This window comes from Ursus arctos, unplaced genomic scaffold (genome assembly GCF_023065955.2).
Source record: "Ursus arctos isolate Adak ecotype North America unplaced genomic scaffold, UrsArc2.0 scaffold_5, whole genome shotgun sequence".
NCBI classification, from domain to species: domain Eukaryota; kingdom Metazoa; phylum Chordata; class Mammalia; order Carnivora; family Ursidae; genus Ursus; species Ursus arctos.
The window spans coordinates 76032491-76057816 of record NW_026623067.1 but is presented as its reverse complement, the minus strand read 5'-3'; the positions used below and the strand labels follow the sequence as shown (position 1 = coordinate 76057816).

At 42.4% G+C, this 25326-nt stretch overlaps 1 protein-coding gene and 1 pseudogene across 1 annotated transcript in view; both read right to left on the bottom strand.

Moving 5' to 3' along the window:
- Nucleotides 1–18405, bottom strand: part of FAM81B (family with sequence similarity 81 member B) — a 56410-nt gene extending 38005 nt beyond the window's left edge. Inside the window, 6 exon segments of the mRNA XM_026498439.4 lie at nucleotides 7104–7168; nucleotides 10012–10109; nucleotides 10554–10578; nucleotides 10580–10665; nucleotides 12023–12106; nucleotides 18354–18405. Of these exon segments, the coding sequence (XP_026354224.2) occupies nucleotides 7104–7168; nucleotides 10012–10109; nucleotides 10554–10578; nucleotides 10580–10665; nucleotides 12023–12106; nucleotides 18354–18405 (410 nt within the window).
- A 5336-nt stretch (nucleotides 18406–23741) lies between these two features.
- Nucleotides 23742–24216, bottom strand: LOC113254918 (U1 small nuclear ribonucleoprotein C-like; annotated as a pseudogene).
- Nucleotides 24217–25326: the final 1110 nt, after the last annotated feature.

Sequence of the window (25326 nt, the reverse complement as noted above, 5' to 3'; positions counted from 1 at the left end):
CAGAGGCAGGGGTCGTGCTTTGATTAATGCTACTCATGTGATCTATTAGAGTGGCAGCGGAAATGACACACAGACACGTAGAAGTGTCCCTAGGCTCTGTATCCATTCTTTCCTGAGTTCTTTCTTCCTTCCTTGGTCCTGGCCACTATTATCTCCTCTACTTCTGTGTCCGAACAAGAAGTGCATCCTCCACACAGCAGCTGGAGTGGTCTTCTAAAAGCCTAAGACCCTCCAATGGCTTATCCATTCTCTGAGAATTAAGTCCTTGCTCTCATTTCCAACCTCAGCTCCTCCCACTCTTCCATCCATTCACTCTTATACAACCTCATGGATCCTCTTTCTGTCCTCCACACATGCCAAACTAGCTCCTCCCCCGGAGCCTAGGCACTTGCTGTTCTTGCTGCTTGGAATGCTCTTCCCTGCAGTCACTGCATGGCCGCCTCCTTCTCATTGCTTTTGTCTCATATCCAGCATCCCCTCCTCAGACAATCTTCCCCTCAGTCACTTTCTATCGTAATACCCCATTTCATCTTCTCCCCAGCATGTGTCATTATCTAAAATTATCTTACTTGCTTGTGTGTGTTTTCTGCCCTCCCTCAGTAGAGTGAAAGCTTCCTGTGGGCGGGGGCTTTGCCTAACTTGTCCTCCACAGTATCTCCAGCACTGAGAAGAGAGCCTGACATGTAGTAGGTAGTCAATAAATATTGGCTGGCTGACTGTTTTTTTCTAGCTGGACTGTTTATTCCCTTAAGACCTATTAGTTGTTGGAAATTGAGGGGGAAATGGGCCATAAAGCTACAAATTGGGAGAACCTCAAGGTTTACAGTTTCTTCTCTTCAGCAGTGTGAAGTAGCCTCAGCCTGGGTGAGGCTTCTCTTTCCTTTCCCTGCACGTCTGAGGCACAGAGAAGGCTTTGCTTCGGGTTTCATTAGATTCCCTCTACCACTCATTTGCCTCAAAAACGTTCTTCTGGAAAATTACAAATGGATATATATATATATATATATATATATAATCCATTCCTCTAAATCCCCAGCATGCTGATGGTACTCCCCTGGATTGGCTGTATGAATCACAGGCAGAAGGGAAGAGGATGTCAGTCCCTGCTGATGGTGACACATAGCCTAGTGGCAGACTGCACATTTACTTGTTACCTTCCTTGAGTAAGCACTTCTTTCTGGCCTCTCCACAATCTGCAGCCTGAACGTGCCAGTGAGAGAGTGTTTGGCCCTTAGTCTTCCATCCCACACAGACACTTGTGAAGGATGCTGCACTCCTCTCAAAACTGAGTATTTGTGTACTCTTAGGTGTTCCCAGTGTGGCAGACATTGTTGGTTAACTCTTCATAGCCGCCTCCCCAACCCGCATGGCTTCTGCCTGATTTGGTTCATCCTCCCATCCCCCATATCCTTCAGCGGGGCACGGTAATCACGGTGGTCTCCTTCGTCTGGGTTGAGATGCAATTGGATAAAGTAGGAGCATATGAAAGAATTCTGGCCAGTCAGGTGAAAGGGGAAACATCTTGTGGGGTTTCTGGGTAAGGTTTCTTTGCTTTCAAGAAGAGATACATAAGAAGAAACTTCCCACTCGTTTGCTGGATGTTGTCATGTCTGTGTGTGATGTCTGGAGCTGCTGAAGCCATCTTGTGATCATGAGGGAGAATAGGATGACAAGGAGGAAGGATAGAAAACACCTGCTTGATAATGTTAAGCCTCAAAATTAACCAAACTCTAGATTTTTTAAAATGTGAGCTAATCAGGGGCGCCTGGGTGGCACAGTGGTTAAGCGTCTGCCTTCGGCTCAGGGCGTGATCCCAGCGTTATGGGATCGAGCCCCACATCAGGCTCTTCCACTATGAGCCTGCTTCTTTCTCTCCCACTCCCCCTGCTTGTGTTCCCTCTCTCACTGGCTGTCTCTATCTCTGTCAAATAAATAAATAAATCTTTAAAAAAAAAAAATGTGAGCTAATCAACCATTTTAGTTGGAGTTTGTGTTATGTGTAGCTGAAAGCACTGTATCTATATCTAATAATCTACCAATACAAATTATAGTTGAAATAAAAATGTCAGTATTTACTAAATGTCTACTCTAGTCCATGCTTAGTATATAATAGTCTGTCCCTCAAGGAACTTGGTCTAATTCAGTGTTTCTCATAAAGAAACTTGAACTAGTACCATGGGGGTGGAGGGAAGTCGTTACACACACAGATTCCTTGGCTCTACCATAGATTTGTTTGATCGCAATCTTGAGGGTTGGGAGGGACACTGCAAGAATACATATTTTAAATAAGCACTTAGGTGTTTCTAAATGCCTTCTAAATATTGGGCATCATTGATTTATTTAACGCTAGTCACGTGAATTAGTGAACGATATAAGGCGGAATATAATGAAGTGCTAATGTGTGAAATAGAGAATATGAGCGATCAGGTTACGTGGATAGTCAGAAGCAATTTGACCAGGGGCTGGGCAAGATAGAGGGTAGAATACGGGTTCCACCATTTACCAACCAAGGGTTTCATTAATTCATCCTTCAATGGGGCTACCAGGCCTACTTGGCTGCATGGTGGTGAAGCTCTGTGTGGTTCATGTGGGAGGCACGGTGGCGGGGGGGAGGGTGTGAAACCAGTGCCACAGAGCTGCAGGGTCATGAGGAGCCCACGTTCACTCACTCTTCGGGGGTGCTATTGGCTGGTGCCAGCATTGTATCCAGAGAGAGCATGAGGAATCAGACCGAAGCTGGCAGAGAGCAGAAGCGGGCTGCCAGCTCTGCTCAGATGCCGGTCTGTGGTCCTGCCCGATGATGGGCTTCGGTGACGTTGCTATTTGTCACGCGGAAGGAAGCCTCTAGGGAGGGCAGCACGCACTGCTGAGCTAGTGCCTATTCGTGCAACCCGGGGGGCAGTAACTGACTTACAGAAATGCTGGACTCTGTGGTTGCCTTTAGCTTTTAAAGTTCATTTTCTGAAGTTACTTTACACTTAAATGGAGAGCATTCCTTTTTGAGTTATCTTTTCATGCTTAAGGGTTACTATAGCTTGGAAGTTTGATTATTATTTATTAACGATGTTTAATGAAGCACCAGATAATGCTCTGTTTAGTTCGATTTACATGATTCCTGCAAGATAAACAGAGAGCTTGTATGTTTTTCCACTTCATTACCATAACAAGAGAGAAGATCGTTGTGCAATTGAGCTTTCTAAATCAACCACAAGAAAAACACACATACGAACATTCTCAGTCTTCGAAGAGAGCTCCCTGATGCCATTGTTCAAAGCATCAGACCATCCAAATGGCTAAAAACTGAACAACAAGAGGTGGCCACTCTGATTCTTTCAGTAAGTTAAAAACAAAGAGCAAGCCCACTGTTTTATTAGTAATATTTTATCAGTGGGCCTTATACCTAAATTTAACTGTGAATATTGAAATGACTGAATATTCCAGACTAGTCCAGATGGAGTTACTAACCACAGGAGGAAGAATTCCCAGGGGCCTTTTCAGAGAGCTATTTAGGCTTTAGAGAAATCATTGATTATGGAGCCGACAACGGGCTCTGAACAGATTTTCCACAGACTCGGAGTTCTCATTCTCTGCGATTCCGTGTGACTCGCACCAGCTGTGCTGTTGCTGGCAGGTGCAGCGGCACAGAGCGCCTCTCACTTCTCTGCCTGTTCTGTTCTTGGGAACAGAGCCCCAAATTTACTGAGGAGATTCTGATAACCGTTCTGGCAACCTGTAATACTCAAGACGCAAAAATCTGAGAGCTGAAGGCCTTTTCTAGAACAATGAGGAGCAGAACTGAAGAAAATTTTCATTTTTGTGACATCTATTATGACTAGTTCCATTCTCAGTGCCAAGAGTCCTGTGAAAAATATACATATGAAGTGAAATTTTAGGGAACATTTGGATGCCTCACAAAAATAACCTGTAAGTGAGTGCGGAACAATGGGATTGAAAATGTTTTCTGTCGTTTCTCCATGCTTGTTTCTGACCACCCTGGCAGATGGATTTGGGCAGCTAGAGAAGCCTCCGTGGCTGAGTTTTACATGATACTGAATGCTCTAGGGGCCTAAGGGAGGCAACTCCAGTTTCATGAGTACAGTCTGGGAAGAGGCCGACCAAAGCCGGTAGGGTTGCACCAGCTCGAGGTCTGCATGGAAGAGCCTGGAAAGGGCAGGACTCTAAATAGGGACATAGCTGAGAAGAGACGGGAGAAGGAGACTGGTTGTGGATAGTTTCTAGCAAAAAGTTATATACTGTATGAGGCAAACACCTCACGTTAGTAAAATTTTCGATAAAATTACAGAATGCATGATGCACTTGCGGTGACTGGCTTTCTTGCGGGAGGCATTCAGGGGCTCCAGAGTCTGTGTGATGGAGGAGGAAGACATGGTGGGTTACACTTACAGGCAAAGCGTATGCAAACTGCAGCAGCAAATTGTTTTGTTGGTATTTGGAGTTCTTATCACACTTTGTCGTGCTTTTGTGACACTCTTCCATGTTGCCTGGCTATTTTCGGGGTGTACGTGTTGTTTGTAGGAGTCTCCAGGATAAAGAACACTGCATTTGGAGTCTGGAGACTGGGGTTCAAGTGCTGTCTCTGCCACTTACTATCTCCAGCCTTTCTTAGGTTGTCCAGAAGAGAGCTCCTTGTATCCTGTGGAGATCAGGGCTCCTGCCTGACCCAATCAGTTGAAGGATATCGATTTACCTAATGTACTTGGGGTGCTTTGTGATGTCCATAAGTGTCATATACGAATGTTCTTATGATGATTATTAGTAATTATTAATGGAATTATGGGCTGAATTGTGTCCCCACAAAAAGATATGTTGAAATCCTAACTCCTAGTACCTCAAAATGTAACTATTTGGAAATAAGGTCATTGCAGATGTAATTAGTTGGGATGGCAGGGTAGGGTGGGCCCATAATCCAATATGATTGACACCCCTATAAGAAGATGGCCTTGTGAAGATGGAGACCCAAGGAGAATACCATGTAAATATGGTGGTAGAGATGGAAGGGATGCATCTAGAAGCCAAGGAACACCAGAGATTGCCAGCTGTCACCAGAAGCAGAGAGAGAGGAATGAAACAGATTCTCCCTCAGAGTCCTCAGACGAAACCAACCCTACTGACACTTTGATTTCAGACTTCTGACCTCCAGTTGTAGGGCAATAAATATCTGTTGTTTTAAGCTACCCAGTTTATGAGATTGTGTTATGGCAGCCCTAGGTAACTAACACAAAGGGAAGTTCCTAACCCGGGTCAAATGTAAGGAACTTATTATTACATGACCTGATTTCCATATAATGCTTATAATCGACATGTCACTTTCGTAAAAATTATTTCCTCTCATCCCCACAACTACATAGGTAAATTTTTTCTCAATTTGGATGGAGACTGAGCCTTGAAGATTGGCAGTAACTCGGCTGGGAAATGTTTTAACCTGCTTCTTTGACTCTTTCCTATATCACAGCAACTTTGCTTAGACCAGTTAGTAGCTCTTCCTGTCACCTTGTGTTTTCTCAGGATATATTATGTAACCACGAGTTACCTTTCCTCTGCTTGGCTCCCATCTCTCCGAGGAATTCTTAGGGTCCTCTCTGAGGCCCAGAGGCTGGAGGGGCTCCCTCTCTGCTCTGGAGAACTGAGTCTGGCCTCAGTCTGACCTCAGCACAGTTCTCTCCCTTGAGCAGAAGCTCCTACCTGTGGCAAGAATCCAGAGGGCCTCCTGGGTGGGGGGAGGCGCTGAGCTTCATCTGGGCAGCCCCTGCCCTGACTGACATCCGGGGGTGCTGTGGGTCATGCCCAATTTCTGCAGCTGTGTCCACCCACAGCCAGAGTCTCGCCCATCACAGGCAGGGGGGTAGAGATGGAATCTAGAAGATGCTAGACAGGAATAAGAGACTGCATTGAGGTTGACGGTGGTGCCTACCAGGCAGGGCTAAGACGCTGTGAGTCCAGGCTGGCCGCACCTCACAGATTGTAATACAAATCTGTGAGTTTAAAATTTTTATCATCTTTATTGTTAAAGGTAATATTAAAAAATGAAAAAATTTTTTTCATTTAAATTTTTCTCTTCTCATTGACTCATTTCATTTGTTTGATAATTTTTCTTCTGTGGTCATAATGTATATTTTAGGATCAGAATTATTTTATTTTATTTTTTAAAAATTTTATTTATTTTTTTTTGAGAGAGAGAGAGCGTGAGCGGGCTGAGGGGCAGAGGGAGAAGCAGACTCTCCACTGAGCAGGGAGCCCAATGCAAGTCTCAGTCCTGGGACTCCTCCGGGATCAGGACCTGAGCCAAAGGAAGACGCTTAACTGACTGAGCCACCCAGGCACCCCAGGTTCAGAATTATCTCAAAGCTACAGTGAGTCCAAGAGAGCTTCTAATCTAACCTCTCCGTTTGGCAAATGAAAGAACCAAAGCCAAAAGACATTATGGGACTGACTGAGGTCATACAGAGATGAAATCCCAAGTGCTCTAAAAGCATTAATTGTTGCCTCAGACCATATCCTCCTTCGACATAGAAAATAGAAAACTCAATAGACTATGCCTTGCCTCTGTGATCCTACCTTTACCAACTGGAATTAAAGGGTCTTTTGGACATTGCCCATGTATCAATAATGTGTCATATTGTCAAGCCCCCAGAGTTGTCTCTCTTCTGCAGACCTTCCCTGGATTAGCTCCAGGTGTGGCACTATAAACAGCAGAAACACAATTTTCTGATGATTCATTTAATATACTTAAACATTTCTGAGTTTGTATAACAAAATGCTAAAAGATTTACTTGATGTATTTTGAAAGTCATAGTTAACTCTATCTGATCTTTTCTTATGTCATTCATTGCCTGTGTTGTATGATTCATAATCTGTAGGAACTTATGGAAGTTACGTCAAGAGGAGGCTATCAAATGGCTCGTTCTGTCAAAGAGAAAGGAATAGCCTAGAGAAGGTCATCTTCTGAAGTTGCTTATGCAGTCTCTTCCGAAAGCAGAGAACCAGTTTAGATGAACTCAAAGATCTCAGTCAGGCACTTTAATCTTTAGCTGAATCATTAAATACAGTAAATAGTTAAAGCCGGTTGCAATGTACAGACTTACTTGTCGACATACTGAACTAGATCTGTAGAATTCTTGGTTGACATTGTGGCAGGAGATAATCTTACCTAAAACAAAGGTCATGGGTTTAAAATGTATCATCAGCTACTTTATAGGTCGTACCCATCTTATTTTTACATAAATATTTTAATTTGAAACAAAATATATGCTATAGACCGTCAGCCCAGTTAAACTTCCACATGCTCCATCTGTATTTCTGGAGACTTAAACCAAAATCAAGTTCTAGAAAGACGCTGGAGAGCTTCATTTCATAGATTGGTATCACAGTCAGGAAAAACTTATTGGACAAGTCAAAGCCATGGATTGTTCTTAGAAAAATTTGGAGTGAAATAGCCAATGATTATTGGATGAGTTACTAAAGAGGTTCTCACAGAGTGAATTTACTCCAACATGCTCATTTCTGAGGGGAATCAACCAGTTTTCAGAAACAAAGCGCACAACTAGAAATCTAGTCTAGCCAGGTGATTTTGTTTTCTAAGAAACCTGGATGTCAGATTATTACAGTCAATGAGAAATGAAAGCAGAGCACAGTTTTGTACATGACTTACTAGTATTTAACCTACGTGGCCATATGAACACTTAACTAATTCAATAATGTGGTACTACTAGAAAGTTCCCCTTGTACGAAAGTTCACAATTTTGCAGCATTTCTAGGAGGAAAGAGACTGCCAAATGCACTCACTGTTTGACATATGCTAAAACTGTTTTGAACTCTAATGTTCTTTATTTTTAAGATAAAAAACAGGACACCGACTTATGCTCATTTTAATAGCCCATCACTGAACTGGATTCAATCGGGAGCGTGTGAGTGGTATTCTGCCTCAGTTTCAAACTTAAACAAAATAGTTTCCTGGGATATTTTTCTTAGTTTATGTTATTGCACACGATCGTGGTGAGCAGAGTAGATAAGATCCACAAATAGAAATCATTTCTTTTGCAAAACTACCACATCTTACTTCTTAATTTAGCACCTAAGAGACTAAACTGGAACGCTCTCTCCTCCAATAAAACATACAAAAAAAATGAGTCTATTATCAAGGAAACTAATAAAGACCCCCTGACAATAGTCAGGCTCTCCTGATCCCACCCACTTGGTGGTGGGTGACCAGCACAGGCTCAAGGCTGCTCAAAGTGGAGCCAGTGACCACCCCGATCATGCTTTAGGCCCTCTCTCCCCCTTGCTGAGTGGCGTCTGAGGCTCCAAAGCCAGGTCTTCCCCTAGAGGATGGATACACTGATCCACTGGGTACCCAGGGGTCCATGTTATGGAAACCATCCTAACTCCCTACAGAACACGACTGGCCTTCTGCCCTGCTTTGTGTTTGGACTCTAGTTTCGAGCTGGAACAGAGCTGGACCCTGGGCTCCTGGCCTACTCAATGCCTGCTCCTCTTCTCACCTCTCCACGGTGACCCTGCACTGGTCTGTCTGTGGTATCCCCTCAGCACCTGGCTGCCCCCTGGCCTTCCATGTTTGGCACCTAGGAGCCCTTTCATTCCCTTTTGTGGAATGCACGACTATGTGAATATTGTGTCCAAGGACACTAAATTACTGCATGATTGTCTCCTTCCCCCTTCTCAAGTGAAACAGTGGGATATGTATCTTTTACTTTTATGTTATTTTCAAGTCTTATTTTGAAGACCATAAATAACATCATCTTAAAAACACAGCTACAACTCATATACTTTTAAAGTAACAAATGTTAAACCTGATAACAGAGGAAATTTGGAAAAATATAGAAAAGTAAAAGATACAGAAAAGAGAAATTCTCATTATAATTGTACTACCTATAGAAAGCAAAAGCTGTTAACATTGTGGCCTATTTGTTTCCTCTTCTATGCAATTTCTGATGTATCTAAGCTAGTACGTAAATTTTCATATCTTTGCCAATTGCATTTAGGAGGCAGCTCTGTTTCACCTCTATTCCTATAAGCTAGAATATAATTATATAACGATTCTCACAAACAACTTGGTGGCTATTCCCTGGACTTTTTACATGTATCAGTTTTCACCTGTTTCATAACAATACTTTAAAATGCTGTGTTCCTTTATGGTTTAACTAAGGCCTATAAAATACTTTCACATATATGATGTCCTATAAGCTGGGAATCACCATCTTTACTGAAATCCTACCCTATTGCAGAAAGAATTTAAGATGATTATTTTTAGAGGCGAGGAATCTGAGGATTAGAGAAGTAACAGACTTACCGAAGATCGTATAGATGATAATAATAATCATATCATAGTGACTGGCTGAATCTCTCTTACTTGCTAAACCCTTTAGCTTAGTGCTTCATTCAAACCTCACATCTTTGGATGATAGGCCTAATTAGCCCATTTCATAGAAGAGGAAACAGGTTAAGTAATTGCTGGAAGTCACACAGCCAGTGGGTGCTACAGCCAACAGCTTCCAAAAACCAGTACTTGACCCTGGGCCGGCTTTCCAGTGCTCTTACCATCACCAGAGGCTGCGTCCCCTGGTGAGATCTAAAATACTGCTTCTTTGAATTTTTTTTTCATTAACGACAAGTACCAATAAAAGAAACTTATATAGCTATTCTCTTTTTCATGTTAAAGCTAAAGTCTTTATCTTGAATTTATCAGAGTTTCTTTTGAATCTTTATAAAAAATAATTATCAAATGTTTGTTCATATTTAACCCTGCATATTAAAAGTCAGTCCAGTGAACGTATTCACGTATTGAGACCCTTTCTCTTTTCGGATTGTGTGGTCATCAGTCACTTTGTCAAAGCAGAGCAAACAAGAAATGTAGGTAGAGTGAAAAGAAAAGCAACTCTTCTAGGACTCCTTAGAACTCTCTGAACAACGCTAAGCTTTAAAGAAGCTGAACAAAATATTCTATTTTTACTATTAATGTCTAAAAGTACTTGCTTTCTTTTCTTGGTCATTGACTGGGCCAGGAAGGGGGCCATCAGTTTCCGTCGGCTGTTCCTCTGCAGTCAGGGAGGCACTTTTGTTTACATCTGTATCTAGGCAACCAGAATGCTGAATCAGATCAGGAACTAAGGCAAGTGAATTTTTGCCTTGGTGGTTATTATTATTATTTTTTAAAAGTAAGAACAGTTTCTGTACATATGGTGAACGTTAAGGGAGGCTTCTAACTTATTTTATACTCCCCTCTTCTGTCTTCCCCTACATCAATTCTTCACCAGGCCCCCATCACACCCATAGTCGTCTAGAAGAATTCATCGTCCCAGGTACTTCCATCAGACATTTAGGAAACTTTGTTGAGATGCAGACACTTAGATCAAACTGTTATAAAATAATAGGAAACGATTGCTCGCTCTGTCGTGCCCAAGCCATCCAAGGATCTCCTTTGGGATTTATTACCTTGTTTACATGTGGTAAGAAATATAAGTAAGATCGTCGAGGATGAGAATTTAGAGACCTTGAATAATCCATGAGATAAATACCTGAGCTCATGATGCTTGATTTCCTGGGCTTTATTTTTTGTTGATCTGACTTTTTTGAAAGGGAGCAGAGATTTTTTATTTTGTCTTTCAGAAAGCAAAGCTCTGAGGAAACCTGGTTGCAATCTGACTAAAGTCTTTGTGTTTCAGGGGCACCTTCCTAGGGTGGCTCAGTAGCATTGTGACTGCAGGGAGGATCTGTGATGTCAGTGGGGTTGGCCCTCACACTTCAGGTCAAGTCCCTGCGATTTCAGAGCTTCAAGGGTTTTTAGTGCTCATCCTCGTAAAATCACTAGGTCCTTCACCTACTGGTCCCATTGTGTGTGTGTGTGGGGGGGGGTGATTCGGCTGACATTTCACACCCTTCCCCTGATTTCACCATCACATTTGATAGAGGAAACCGGTTTCCATCAAATTAGACAAAGAGAATGAACTGCTGAGGAACTCCCCGAACTTCCTCCAAGTGTGCTCGCTCAGGAAGCTGACGCGTGTGGGCCACTAGGGGGAGTCTCACAAAAGAATGCGGCGATAATGACAGGCGTGGTGGGTCTGGGCTTTAAATGAATTAAAGTATTGAATTTTGGCTTTGTAGGGAAAATGTTGTTCCATTACTTGGCCAAAAGGATGTTGATTGTTTCAGCTCTGAAACATTTCCCTGAGTTCTAAAGTCGGGATCTGCAGATTTTGGTAATACTACCTGACCCTCGTATACAGAAGTTATATTATTGGTTGAGTTAGTTTTCAAAGTATGGTGCCAGGTTTGCCTTGCTCTGGGGACATGTAATGTTCAGGATGCCAAATGACATCTTAGATCCCACAGGTAAATACCGCTCATGATTTTTGGCTTCAGCAGTATGTCTTCTAGTGCTAAGCTGAGCTCTTAAAACTTAGAAATACAGTATTTCATGGTTTGTAAGGTGTCCAAAAGGCTCATTACACCATCCTGGTCATCATTTTATCAAGCACCAAGGGGGACTGGTACACCATGAGTGACAGCAAGTGGCCATGGATACCAAGAGAGAGAGGGTTGGAACCCTAACTCCTCAACCACCTGGCTATTTACTTTGGGCAAAATTACCTCACTTCTTCAAGACTCAGTTTTCTCATCTGTAAAGTGAGCTAATAATATTGATCTCCTAAGGTGGTCGAGAGGGTTAAATGCAATGATACACTTAAAGTGCTCAGCTGAGTGTCAGGCTGGGACTCCACTAAAAGGTAGCTATTATTAGTGATTATTTCACAAGGTGGCAATTATCCAAGAAATACATAGACAGGGTCTGTGTGAGAAAGGAAAACTGGATTTGACCTTGTTAAGAGATCTTTTGTGATTCTCTCTCTCCTTAAATTCAGCTTCTAGTCTGTAGCATTTGGCTAGAAAAATGGACCCCAGTGAAATGAGAATCTAACTTGTTTGTTCTCGAAATGGTTGCTTGTACAGTGCACATAATATATTTGTACCCTTGGATTCCCACCTGCCGAATGCATATGTAAAATCCTTCCTGGAAGTCGGTAACCTTCAAAGACCTCTTCTAATCCGGGCTTGCCGAGAGTAGAGCCTAAAGTACAAAGGCCGATAATGTTCAATTTTGATCTTGAAAACTTAAAAACATTATATTCTGATATTACTTTAAATATAGACATAAGGAAATAATTGTGAAGTGGTGGTCAGTGAAGGGTTTGGTAAGTGTTAAGGGTCAGCTGTGTGTACAACAACTGCTGTGTGTTGTGCACTACACAACACCAGGGGGTGCCTTTTACACAATAACACAGTAGATTTTCATATTTGTTACAAGTTTTCAGGTTTATGTCAAGCAAATATCTTATTCTAACAAGCTAAGTACATCAGGACAGTGTTCTGATATGTGGGAGTAAAGGGTCTTGAGAAAGGGGCACCTATTTTTTTTTTTTAAGATTTTATTTATGTATTTGAGAGAGAGAGTGCGAGCACATGAGAGAGAACGAGTTGGGGGTGGGGAGGGACAAGCAGAGGGGGAGGGACAAGCAGACTCTGAGCTCAGCTCAGAGCAGAGCCTGACTTGGGGCCCCGAGATCATGACCTAAGCTGAAATCCAGAGTCAGCGGCTTAACTGACTGAGGCTCCCAGGCAAGGGGGAGCCCATTTCTCACTCACCACAAAAAGTGTGTATGGACCAGGGGCAGCCTGGATCCTGGGTGTCTGCGGAGTGCCATGTCCTCAGCTAACCAGCTTCAACCAGCCCTAGACCACAGCAACTAGTAGTCGTTGGCCGAGTGTGTCCTGTTCAACATCGTTTTCCTGTAGGTCACCTGCGACCTGTTCTCCTAAGTGCCCTTAGGCCATCCTTCCTGGCAAGACCTCAGTTGGACCTGAGGACGTTTCCTCGTGCTATTCCAATTGAAGTTTGACCTGCTTTAGTCTTCTAGGAATCTCTGATGTGTTTAACACTTAACAGTTTAGAAGATGTTCCTCAGGTTCCATCTCATGACTCTTCTGAGGAAGGCAGTGCAGACACAATATCCCAGTTTCACAGATAAAATTGAGAAGGTTCAGAGAGATGAAGTGACACACGTAAGTGAATGGTGAAACCCTGACTGACTAGTCAGTCCCCAAGTCCGCTAACCCTTAGCCTTGTGTGTCAGCCCTCCTGGGATAACCATGCTGGATTGTGCTAAGGTGTGAGTGTTTGACTTCCATTCTGAAGGAGTGCTCAACTCGAAGCGAGTCCTGAATGCTTCCTGGCAATTATATTTCCTTTCTACAGGACTTTCCTACTCTCCTAGATGACCCTCCTACTTTCCCTCAGCCCTCAAACTGCCAACAGCTGCTCCCGTCCTCACTCTAGCTCATGACCTTTCCTTTCCATTTAACCAAGAAAACAGAAATTATCAGAAGAGAATTTTGAGGAGTCCGCACGCTATGTCTGTAGACCTATGTGCATCTCTGTCCTTAAATTTTGTCTCAGCTCCTGCGTCAATGAATGAACTGTGCTCCTTGTTTAGGTCCCACTTCCTTTCAACTATTCAAAGACCCTTCTTCTCTCTTATCTAGATCATTCTCATCAGCACACAAACATGTTTTTTTTTCCTTCTACCCATCTTAAAACAAACAAATAGCCTTCCTTTCCTTTATGTCCTTTTAACTACCACTCTCCCACCCCTTTTCTGCCCAGGAAAACTCCCTCAAAGTGTTGTTTTTATTTTTCTCTTTCTATTTTTTTCTGTTTGCTATGGTCTAAATTGTACCCCCCCCCAATATGTTGATGCCCTAACGCTGAATGTGATTGTATTTGGAGATAAGGTCTTTTAGGAAGTAATTAAGGTTATAGGAAATCGTAAGGGTGAGGTCCTAACCTGATAGGACTGATGGCCTTAGACAAAGGGATCCCAGTCTCTCTCGGTCTCTGCACACACACACACCGAGGTAAGTGGGCACAGAATGAGAAGCCAGGTGGAGCGTCCTCACCAGGAACCGAATCTGTCAGCACTATGATCTTGGACTTAGCAGCTTCCAGAACTGTGAGAAATTAATTTCTGTCACTTATGCCACACAGACTACGGTATTTTGTTAGAGCAGCCTGGGCCGCCTAAGACTCTCTTGAATCACCAGAGTCCAGCTTTCTGTCCCAGGCACCTTGCCCTAAAACTGCCCTTGTCAGAGTTCCTTGTGACTTCTCTGTTGTATGTCCGGGGGTCAGCTCCTCCCTCTTCCTGTCACTTGCCCCATCAGCAGCATCTGACAGAGTTGAAGGCTGTCTTTTCCTTGAAGCTTCTTCCTTACTTGGCTCCAGGGCAATGTGTCTCCCAGGCTCTGCTATTCTTTCTCATGGGTTTCTCATTCATCTCCCTCACCTCTGAATAGTGGACCAATGGTTTCAGTATTCTCAGAGCTTTACTGAAGGTCCCACATCCTGGAATCCTCAGCCTTGGGCAAACCAGAATAGCTGGTCACCCTGCCTGTGAGTGCGGTTCCCCAGAGCCCTGTCCTTACACTTCGAGACTCAACACCTTGATGAGTTCACCTAGTCTCAGGGCTGTAAGCTGGTGATCCCTCAATCCCCTATTCCCCAGAGCTGCTGCCCAAACAGCCTTCCCTACTGCAGTAAATGGCAACAGCCTTTTTCCAGGTGCTCAGGCCCCAAACCTTGGAATTCTACTTCGCTTCTCTTTTTCTTTCAAACCCAGTGTTTGCCCCACCTTAAAAAAGTATCCAGAATGGGTCACTTCTCATTGCTTCCTGTGCTGCCTCACCGGTCCAAGCCACCATTGTTTTTCCCTTGGACTGTTGCAGTGGCTTTCTAAAACCAATCTCCCTTCTGCCAAACTTGCCACCTATAAATTATCATCAATGAAATAGCCGGTGATGTTGTCAAAGAGTGATCAGGGAACCCATCTACTCAAAATCCTTCACTAGTTTTCCATCTTGTAAAAGATGAAACCTTTGTAATATCTACAAAATCTTTTCAAGGCGCGTGTGGTAGAGTCTTCCTATAGCCATCTGACCTCATCTCCTACATCTCCTTTCCTTGCTTACTCTCCTCCAGCCACAGAGGCCGCCTTGGTGCACCCCTTCGACACGCCGGCCGGCTCTTGCCTCAGCGCTTCTGATCCTGCTGTTGCCTCTGCTTAAATGACCTGGGAAGGGTGCTGGCCGTATTTTGATAGGGGTTGAATTAAATGTGTAGATTGCTTGGGGTACTATAGACATTTCACAATATTTGTTCTTCCAATCCACGAGCATGGAATGTCTTTCCATTTCTCTGTGCCATCTTCGATTTCTTTCCTCAGCGTTTTATAATTTTCAGAGTACAGATCTTTCACGTTTGGTTAGATTTATTCCTAGGTATCTTATGGTTTTTGGTGCACTTGCAAATGGGATCAATTCCTTGGTTTTTCTTTCTGCTGCTTCATTAGTGGTGTGTAGAATTGCAACAGATTTCCGTACATTGATTATGTATCCTGCGACTTTACTGAATTAATCATGATCCCAGGGTCTTGGCGTCCCACATCCGGCCCTACATCAGGCTCCACGCTCAGCGGGGACTCTGCTTCTCCCTCTGCTCTGCCTCACCCGTACTCTTTCTCTCTCTCTCGAATAAATAAATAAAATCTGTATAAATATAAGCAAAAATAAAACTATATACTTAGTATTACTGTTTCCTGCTGCATTTCCTCCTTGGTATTTATCTGTATCATACACATTTTACCTTTCTTATTGTTTTTCCTATTAGAATCTAAGCCTCACAAGGGCAGAAATTTTTGTCTCTCTTTTTTTTTTTTTTTTTACTGTTCTGCCTCAATGGCTAGAACCGTGTCTGGCACAGAGTAAGTGCTCAATAAGTATTTGTTAAATGAATGAATAAATGAAGTCCATCAGTATGTATAGACAACATTCTAAAGAGGAATTCAGAAGTATAGGTGACTTCCCTCTGGGTTTAGGTGATGCAAGTGGCACAAATTGTTGAAGGAGTCGACATTTTACTTGAACCTTAAAAAATACATGACTGGTAGTTCCGAAGGTCTGAGGGGCACGACCTGTGGTTTGACTCTTCTCTCTGCTACCCTAACAGCCCTCAGAACACTTCCAGGGGCTCTTCCTGCCTAGGACCCTACACTGGCACTTGGAGAGAGGAAAGACCTCTCTCTCCACCACCAAATAGTTCTTGCCATATTCTTCTGCTGTCTGACTTTCCACCAGTGTCTGTTAGGAAGAATCGGATTAGGGACATCTGGGTGGCTTAGTCAGTTAAGCATCTGCCTTCAGCGCAGGTCATGATCCCAGGTCCTGGGATCGAGCCCTGCATCAGGCTTCCTGCTCAGCAGCTAGCCTGCTTCTCTCTCTCTCTCTCTTTCAAATAAATAAATATAATCTTTAAAAAAAAAAAAAAGGAAGGCTCTGATTAATCCAGTGTGGACTTTACACCAGACAAGGGATGATGCCTTAGTTCAGGCATTTCAAACACTGGTGTATATAAAACTCATGTGGAGAGCTTCTTAAGCCATAGATTCCTATGCCCCACCCCAACTAGTTTCTAAACAAGCTCTTTTTTTTTTTTAAGATTTTATTTATTTATTTGACAGAGACAGCCAGCGAAAGAGGGAACTCAAGCAGGGGGAGTGGGAGAGGAAGAAGCAGGCTCCCAGCAGAAGAGCCCGATGTGGCGCTCGATCCCAGAATGCTGGGATCACGCCCTGAGCCGAAGGCAGACGCCTAACGACTGTGCCACCCAGGCGCCCCTAAACAAGCTCATTTTGATCCAGAGATCCAAGCACCCACAGTGAAATACTCGAAAGGAATGAATTTCTAATGTTGGCATTCCTAAAGTCCTACAGAGAACATAATTTTGGTCAGGGGACCTCTCTAATGTTCCTAAAAATTGCTACTGTATTCCCATAAACAATCATCTAACTGTCCGTCTGTCTGTTCATCCACCTGCCTGCCCCTCTGCCCATGCGTCAATCCATCCAGTCCACCATGCCTCCCTCCATCTTTGCCTTAGATCTTGTGTCTGTGTAAATTTTCCCACCTGATAGCAGTGCTGGAGGAGATTTGTCCTTTTTAAACAACTGCCCCAGGTCCTAATTACCATCTGCACCTCCCCCAAGGCCAAGCGCGCCCCTACCGGGAAGTCTGCCTTCAGGTGCCCACCAGGAATTTGCTGGCATTGCTACCTTGTGTTTGTGTCTGTCTACTCCTCCTCCTTTCACTTGTTGGAGAGGCTCCCTTTTTCCATTCTTTGGTTTCCTGTTACCCCTTCTGTCTCCCCTACCTCAGAACAAACACCTTCTCCCCAGACACCTAATTGTAGCCAAGTTGCTATGGTGAATTCCCACGTCCCTTAGCTCTGTTTCCTGCCTGTTAATCCCACTGCCCTTTATCTGGCTTTGGCCGATAGCAGCCAAGTAAGTTGACTAACCAAATTAGGAAGTGCAATACTTTAAAATATGGGAACTTTGATAATTGCAATGACATAAAATGCCAAGGGGAAAAACACACTCAGGGCAAGTGGATTCATCTTTGTATTGGTCTATCACACATATTCACACACAGAAGCAGAGCCCCAAACAAAAGCAAAACACAACAACTGAAGATACTGACAAAATCCCACGTGGCTGATGATGCCGTATAAGTAGGTAAACTAAGAATTCCAAGTCAATGACTATTTGAATGACAGCTAATTGTGTTGCTACCAGATACAGGAACCATGAATTTTGGTGGAAGCGAGAAAAGCTTGTGCTCCTTGTTAAATTAAAGAATCTTTAGGATCCTGGCAGCAGACTATTTATTCTTGCTGCTCTAACCCCATGGCTCATTTTTCTATTTCTCAGTACACATCTCTTTTGCTGTGGGGACACTTCTCCCTCTGCCAGGGAGGCCCTGAGTGAGCCTTGTGGATCCAGCAGTCTGCTCTAGAAAAGTCAGCTCAACATCGCCGGTAGTGTCAGCTCACCAGGAACGGGCTGTGGTGGGCAGCCATCCCATCTGCGGCCCTAATGATCCCGAGGAGCATATTTTTGTTGTATAGGAAGACCAGTGTTCCCAACCATCCAGCAGCACATGAGCCCTAGCGCTTCAAGGTGAACAGAAATATCTGTTTGGAAAGTATATTAATAGAGTCTAATCCCAAAATCAATGAATGTATTTTTGGCCCTAGACATCCACACATTTAGCCAAATGGCTCTAGGACAGAATTTACTATGGTATGTGCTTGTCTCATCAATATAAAGGATAACAAAACCTGTAAGAGAGGAGTTGGCCTGTGCTCTGGGAATACTTCTTTGCCCCATCGCTGAAATATGTAAGATTCTGTTCTGTACAAAACTCACCTCTGAGTAACCTCTGGGGTCCCCACCTGCAGTACGGGTTACACATGCACATCTCCTCGTGGTTATGACGTCTGACATCTTCCCCTTGCCCTTCTTCTAAGATGATTTATCTTTGAAAAAATTACAGTAAAATAATTTTGTCCAGTGCATTTTTTCTTAGAAATTTGTGATCAGTTTTTCATAGGTATAGCAATAACTAGAGCAAACTATAATGTAAGGAGGTAGGAGAAAGGTCAAACATTGACTGGATGCTTATGACACGTAAGGCTCTGTGTGTGTGTATTTATATGTATAGTTCAGCTAATTTTCACAACAACCAAATGAGTATAAGGTCCTATTTCACAGGTGCAAACTAAGGAACTTTCTCAAAGTCAGATAGCAGTGTTTCTGACTAAAGTCTATGTTCTTTCCATCTGGCCAAGCTACTTATCTCTCGATATCTTCATCTTTTTCTGCCTCCTTTTTGGCATGACTTCTGCCCCTTGCCAGACAGACACCTTGTGTTTTAGATACTCAGGTTTTCTGCTGAATCTGTCCCATCAATCATTCACTCATTTATTCTGTCAGTCAGTCATATAAACATTTGAACATTGCTTGGGTCCTCTAAGTTCTTTTCTGGACACCCAGCCTATAACGATAAGCAAAACAGGAAAAAAAATTCTGCCCTCACGGACATTCTAAAAGGGAGTGAGCAGTGAGTACCCAGGCGTTCAAGAGCAAGTGTGATGAATACAATTATCGAGACTAGCAAAGGCATGGTGGCAGCCCAGAGGAAGGCCATGCAGCAGCCTGCAGGGAAGGAGGAAACAGAAGACTCCTCGAAAGTAGTGACCGCTAGGGAGAGTCTTGTGGCCCTGTAGGAACCGCCCCCATTGAGAGGATGAAGTACGTTTCTGTTCAGTGAATGCCCATCCCCATGGCCAGGAGGACAGATGGCAGGAACAGGGAGGGTTGATAGTCACAGCTGAGGCTATATAGGGAGTAGAAGCCAGATGCTGAGGGATCTTGTATCTTTGTGGGCATTTGAGGAGTTTGGAATGTACCCTGTAGGTGATGGAGAGCTGAGTGGTCACATAGTAAGTATTTACTGAGTCCTGGAGTGCAGTGCCTGTGTTGAAGTGTTAAAACCCAGCCTGGAAAATTAGTCAATCTTTCTTTTCAAACAAAATAGACAAAAAATAAGCCTTGAAAAATTATTTTTTAAGAATTGGAGTGTCTCTATTTCTATGTTTTAAATATTCTACTCAATTGTATGTATATATATACATATATACTTTTACATAAATGTAATAGATCATAGAAATACAATAAAGGATTAATACTCTGAATATGTAAAAATATATATACCAGGGAATATAGCAAGGAACACTTATAAACATCCCTTATGAAATAATCATTGAAAAAAATCATTATACACATTGTGATGTGTTTCCTTCTAGACTTTTTTCTGTGAACACATACATATGTAATTAGGAATATAATTGACATATTATACATATAATTTTATATTCTAACTTTTTCATTTAATCTTAAGTATATGTATATTTTGACATTTTACATGTTTTTATATATTTTTTGAAAAAAGTATTTTTTTTTATTATGTTCAATTAGCCAACATATAGTACATCATTAGTTTTTGGTGTCGTGTTCAATGATTCATCAGTTGTATATAACACCCAGTGCTCATCACATCATGTGCCCTCCTTGATACCCATCACCCAGTTACCCCATCCTCCCACCCCCCACCACCCACCCACCACGGAACCCTTAGTTTGTTTCCTGGAGTCGAGAGTTTCTCATAGCTTGTCTCCCTCTCTGATTTCTTCCCATTCAGTCTTCCCTCCCTTCCACTGTGGTCCTCCACACTATTCCTTATGTTCCACATATGAGTGAAACCATATGATAATTGTCTTTCTCTGCTTGACTTATTTCACTTAGCATAATCCCCTCCAGTTCCATCCATGTGATGTATAAGTATATTCTATGGCTACCATAATTTTATTCTAACTACTTCTTTAGTTTTGGACATTTAGATTGTGACCAGCTTCCTTGGTAATGGAAATAATACTGCAATAATATTTTAAACAAAACCATTTCATATATCTCTGATTGTTCTCTAAGAAAATAATGGAACAAAGGTTTGGAATATTTGTGAGGATCTTGATACATGCTGCCAACTTGCCCTAAAAAGAGACGATTAGATTTTTGTAAAGCAAATTGAAAATATGTCACGAGAGATGTAAAACTTTTATACCCAAATGCAGAGACTGCACATCTTAAAATGTATTCTAGGGAAATATCCCAAAATACAGAAAAAGACTTACATACAACATATTAACCACAGTTTTAACAAAAAATTGGAATCAGCTTAATTGTCCAACACTGAGGAAGTAAGAGTATTACTTTTTTTGGACTTATTTATGACAACCATTAAAAAAGTTTATTAATAATTATTTATGAATGTAAAATAAACACATTATAATTGTTAAGTGAGAAATTGGGATACAAAATGTTATATACAGTTCGATTTAAATTATGTTAAGAAAAATCCCAAAAGAAATTTTATCAGAGCTTTCTGGGAGGTAGAATTGTGGGTAATTTTTTTCTTCTTTCTAGTTTACCGTATTTTTATTAGTATGAATTGTTTTTATATTTTAAAAAGTGACTAAGACAAGTCTTTTGTTGTTGTTGTTGTGCAATTGTCACTTTTTTTCCTCCTGGGTTTCCTTACCAATGTCAGTTTTTGGATAAAATTTCAGCCATAATTTCATTTTCTAGTGGTATGTATCAATTTTAACGTTTTCTTAAGAAGTCATACTAGAAATCACTAGAGTCTCCTAGCTACAGCCCGCTTTGAAGCAAGCAGGCTGAAAAGTGCCTTTTCATTCTAGAATGTCTTCACAGACTGCACGTGACAGAGAGAGATATGGGGTTTAGGATCAGGAATTCTCGCTGGGTTCCTGCCGTGCCCGATTCTCTGCATCTCTTAGAAAGTCGCAGCAGAGAAAGTTCTTGTCTGATCTATTATTGATTTGTGGAGAAGTAGGGAGGGAAGCACTTTCAGAGCAGAATGTTGAGCTGCAGGCTGAGAAAGCACTTTTCACTCCAAATCTCAGACTCCATTTCCATCAGTCAATAATCTGTTCTAGATTGTAGTTTGTTTTTATTTTTTAAGAGGGATGAGAAAATTATTTGATGTGACATAAAGCAAGAAATGTTTTGAGGGGAATTCACTAGGAAGCTTTTAAAATTTTTGTGAGAATTGAGGTATCTCTGTAATTATTTTCTATTTGTATTTTAAATTCGACTTCCACATACACACATATATATAATTTTAAATAAATATATAAATGGTATGTATTTTAAGTGAAGTCTTTTTTCTTTCCATTTCTGCTTCTCCCTCCCCCAACCCTCTCACCCATGTGAGGGATCTACCATGTAGCCTTAGTGGGAGACCTTTATAACTTCAGAATATGTCAAGTGGGTTAAAGCACCCCTTTCCCACTCAGATTTTTTGGTGAATGTTGCACTTCAAATATTAGCCAGGTTTGAGAGGGCTATGGCTGTGGCTTCTCATTAGTAGCTGGTCTGTGCTAAAACTATACTGAGAGAAGTGAGCTGATTTTACGTTAGGAATTTAAGATCTAAATGTTGTTTCTGGCAAGTGAACAGATTCTTTTTCATGCTACTTCAATTTTAAGATGATTCTATGCCTTAAAAAATAAAAAAGACTTCGTGTGGGCATTTCCAGGGAAGGGCATGAGGAACTTTCTGGAGTGATGGAAATGTTCTCTATCTTGACTGTGGTGGTGATTACATAGGTGCAGAGTGTTTGTCAAACCCTCTTGAACTATATGCTTAAAATGGGGCCATTTTATTGTAGGTAAACTCTACACAAATAAAGTTTATCGGACAAAAGCATTTCTATTCACTTAAACTGTGGCTTTTGAACTTGCTGCGAAGACATTGTCACTTATGACCACAGTACTCCCCCACCCCTGCCCATGATGACATGCGGGTTTCAGATGGTTTATTCTAGGTGGCCATCTTAGGTCTGGGGTGTGACGGAGAAGCGGACGTGGCTTTGCAGGTGACAGGTGCCACTCAAGGAAATGTCATCAGAGCTGTTTGCATCGCAACCTCATTCCACCAAAGAAGCTGCTCCACTCGGTCTTCTGCCAGCAGCATCTCCCTGGTGGTGACATAAGATGTAGAAGGAGGCCGTTCTTGATTTGGTATCATGGAGACAGAGTCCAATTCTCTGTCTCAATATTTCTGTCTCTTCTCTCTCTAAGACTGTATCACACCTGGGTCAGGCAGAGTGATAGGTATGAGCTAATAAAACAAACAGCACTATTTCTGAGCCAAGCATCTCTCCAGCTGCTTGTTCGAGTCTCTATTAAGGCAGTTCTGGCCTAAACTTAATTATGTTTTTATTCTATTGTTTAATCATGGTGTTGAATAAACTGTACTACAAGAAATGGCTGAAGTACCCTTGGTTAGAGAGTACAATTTGGACTATGAAATGGATAAAGCAGATTATTTCATTACCCATCCTTGCCAATACGTGGTCTTATATTAGACACCATCGGTTGTCTGTTGTCAGGGAGACCCAGCCTTCCATTTGCATCTTGCTTCATGTTCAAAGCTGCAAAGCTGGTGTTCATGAGCACTCTTCACTCGTATTACTAAGTCCCACGGAGAGTCTATTCTTTCTGGCTCTAGCCACAGCTGGGGTGCAGGGTAGTGTTCACTGGGGAGGGGCCTGTGTGGGGCTGGGAAATGCGGAAGGTGGCAGAAGTGTGGCAGTGAGAGGGTCTGATGGGGAGCCGGCCTGGCCTGGTCAGACAACAGCACGGGAGTGTCGGAGTGAGCCTGTGACCTGCGTGTGAAACACGGTCTCCACCAAAATGTCTCCAGTCACCTCTGTCCCAACCTTTAAACCATGTTTCATACTTACTTTTTAATATTCACAAATTCAGTTTAAAAATGAAATTTTTAAAAGACAATGCAAATGTAACCTAATATTGGGCTTTTAACAATGAATAAGTGAATTTATGTAAATAACACTGAGTAAAACTTGACTAATTCAAATTCACTGTGTGGAATCTGGGATAGCTTATGAGGGTTGGATTGAAGTTTTGTTTTTGCTTTTTTTTTTAAGTGAAAGAGTTGACAATTTTATTTTCACATTTCACAATACAAAGGAAAATTGCCTTTTTTTTGGTCCCATTACTCCCCTGTGAAAACTGTTCTGTCTCTGATAGGAAGGGGGAGCAAGTCTTCCTTGTCCTGTTGTGAGAAAACACTCACAGTCACAGCACCACGATCTCCTGATGAAGTAGAACAAATAATATAAAATGAATATAGAGAGGTTCTTGTCTCTCCTTATCTGTCTGGCCGAGTCATTCTTGACTGAGTGGGCACCAACGTGGGACAGGCAGAAGGGGTCATCATTGGGGGCCCAGGCATCATTGGCATGTCCCATAGGTGGCTGCATTCCAGGAGCAGGTCCCACTGGCATCATCCCAGGAGGAGGAGGGCCCGTCACTGGCATCATGGGAGGGCCCCCCATATGGGGCATTGGCCTCGTACGGGGGCAAGGAGGGCCCCGGAGCCTGGGGGAGGTGGGATCATTGCCCCTGCAGGAGGAGGAGCAGAGAATGGAGTAGGAGGGATATCTTTCCTGGTTGAAATGCAGCGGTTGTTTTGTCCATCAGGCTCTGGCCTGCTCTTCTACCCATTTCTCATAGTAGACTTTCATGTTCTTTTTGTGTCTCCTACTGCTGCAGTGTGTCTCTCTCACAGATGGAGAGTCATGGGTGAGGAATGTGTCGCAGTAATCACAATAAAACTTAGCCATGTTGCTCTGCAGGCTGTTGGCCACTCTGTCCCAGGATTGAAGGGTTTTTGTTTCTTTTATTTTTTTAAAGATTTTATTTATTTGTCAGAGAGAGAGAGAGAACACAAGCAGGGGGAGCAGGGGGGAGCAACAGGCAGGAGAAGTAGGCTCTCTGCTGAACAAGGAGCCTGATGTGGGATTCGATCCCAGAATCCTGGGATCATGACCTGAGCCAAAGGCAGATGCTTAACCAACTGGGCCACCCAGGCATCCCCAGGATTGAAGTTTTTGATAAATTTTTTTGTAAATTCTTTTTTTTTGGTAATCTCTTTTTAAAAAGGTTAAGAGCCTAGGTGATAATGCTAATGGTATAAATAAAGTTGAAGAGGGATATTGAAGATACTTATGAGGAAAAGTCTCACTACTTTGAAGAAAGAAGAATGGATTTATGTATGTGTATCTGGTATGTACATATTTACTTATTTATTTTAAAATCTCTTCGAAAAGTCCTTGGAAATTCCACTGGATAATTCTTTGTTAGCCTAGTTTGTTCAAGTAATAAATGAATAATACATAAATGCAACTGCATGGTTAATAGAATAAAACTACATATTCAATACAGTAATTTGAATGTATTCGAATTGAGAGAAAGATATTCACATTATAACACTTAGAATGTGTAATAATGGAACTGAATACATGATGAAAACTGCAGAAATTCATCCAAATATCCAATAAGAATTTGTTGTTAACATCTCTCCAGGTGACACACTGCAGTAGAAGGAGCTAGAACGTGCTGCCACACTAGGTGCTGGAGTAGGGGATGATACTGCCCCACGCTAGCCCTCGGTCCCTGCAGGGGCCCTTCTCCTCTTGGTTGTGTGGTGAGTATGCCTCAAGGTGGGGCAAATCACCTTTTAAAGGAAGATGCCACCATGATCCACCGAGGAGCATGCCCACTAGTGCCCTGGGTTTTGACAGGGGGGCAAAAGCCAGTGAGGGCTGGTTTGTTCCTGAAAGGGAGGAAAATTGCTGGGATGCGTGTGGGAGATTGAGAGAGCCTCCAGGTGTGGAGTATTTAGGGCTTGAGGTGACCGGTCCTTTGTCTGCAAATCTTCAGTCCTTGCTAGA